The 1285-nt window shown below is 48.6% G+C and overlaps 1 protein-coding gene across 1 annotated transcript; it reads left to right on the forward strand.

Moving 5' to 3' along the window:
* The first annotated feature begins 296 nt into the window (after positions 1–296).
* Positions 297–1285, forward strand: LOC105049434 (calmodulin-like protein 6). Its single transcript, XM_010929071.4, has one exon. It carries the CDS (start codon positions 403–405, stop codon positions 1081–1083), a length of 681 nt encoding a protein of 226 aa, XP_010927373.2. The 5' UTR covers positions 297–402; the 3' UTR covers positions 1084–1285.

Here is a 1285-nt window from a genome sequence, read left to right on the forward strand (position 1 = left end):
GACCACGCCAAATCCCACGGTGGATAACACGCCACATTACCCCCATTTATTTCACCAATTCCTGATTGCGCGTTATCCACCGTGCATATTGCTCCTCTATTTGCCCGGGTCGACTTGGACCCGGAGGTCTGCTTATCACTTGGGGAGGCGTTTAGAATATTAGATCATAGATGATGGCACGAAGGCCACCATCCGTTCATCAATGAATGGACCGTTGTTATAATTTCACGCGGTTTCGTGGGATCAGCAGTCTCCCATAACACGCGTTTCCTACCTTCCCTCTTGATAAGTGCTCACCTTCTGGGTCGCTTTATTGATCCTCCACCCCTCTCTCGTCTCTTCTATTCTTCTCTGTTCTCTTCTCCTCTCCTCTTCCCTTGTCCTCTTCTTCTGAAATTAACCATGGCTGCCCTCCTCTTCTTCGCCATACTCTTCACTTGTGGCCTCATCAACTCCTACTTCTTTCTCCATCCTCCAAAGCTCTTGACACGGCTTGCGTCGTTTCTGTATGTAACCTCCACGCCGAAGCCAATAGTAAAAACTCCCAGTAAGGATGGCAAGGAAGTTGTGGTTAGCAAGATAGTAACCGACAAGGCTGGCATAGAGACGGTGTTCGCTACCTTCGATAAAGATGGCGACGGCTTCATCACAACGGAGGAGCTGGAGGAGTCATTCAAGAGGTTGGGGCTCTTCAGCACAAGAAATGAGATTGTGAGCATGATGAAGAGGGTCGATGCCAATGGAGACGGCCTCATAGACCTCGAGGAATTCGGAGAGCTCTACGATTCACTAGGGAGAGGCCGAGGAGGAGGAGATGGTGATGAGAGGGGAGAGAGAGGCAAAGAAGAGGAGGAAGAAGGGGAGGTGGAGTTGAGAGAGGCCTTTGATGTGTTTGATGAGAACGGGGACGGGCTGATAACGGTGGAGGAGCTGGGGTTGGTGCTGGCTTCCCTGGGACTAAAGCGAGGGGCGACGGTGGAGGACTGCAGGGATATGATAAGGAAGGTGGACTTGGATGGGGATGGCATGGTGGACTTTGGGGAGTTCAAGAAGATGATGGTGGAGGGTGTTAAGCTCTTCTGATGCAAGTCTATCACTTGCCACTGCCATATTTGGGAGATCTGTAGTTAGTGGACATGGTGGTCTCTTCTTTGTTAGAAAGTTTGTATAGCCTAAGAAACTTATGCCAACTCTTTGTTCTTTTCTTTTTTCTTCTCTTCTCTTCTCTGTCACCAGTGTATATAACTTAATAAACTTATGCTAACTCTTTGTTCTATTTTATCTA

This window comes from Elaeis guineensis, chromosome 8 (genome assembly GCF_000442705.2).
Source record: "Elaeis guineensis isolate ETL-2024a chromosome 8, EG11, whole genome shotgun sequence".
NCBI lineage: Eukaryota > Viridiplantae > Streptophyta > Magnoliopsida > Arecales > Arecaceae > Elaeis > Elaeis guineensis.

What these genes read in the sequence shown, in the direction of transcription:
- LOC105049434 (XM_010929071.4), top strand. Translation starts at nt 403, where the DNA reads ATGGCTGCCCTCCTCTTCTTCGCCATACTCTTCACTTGTGGCCTCATC.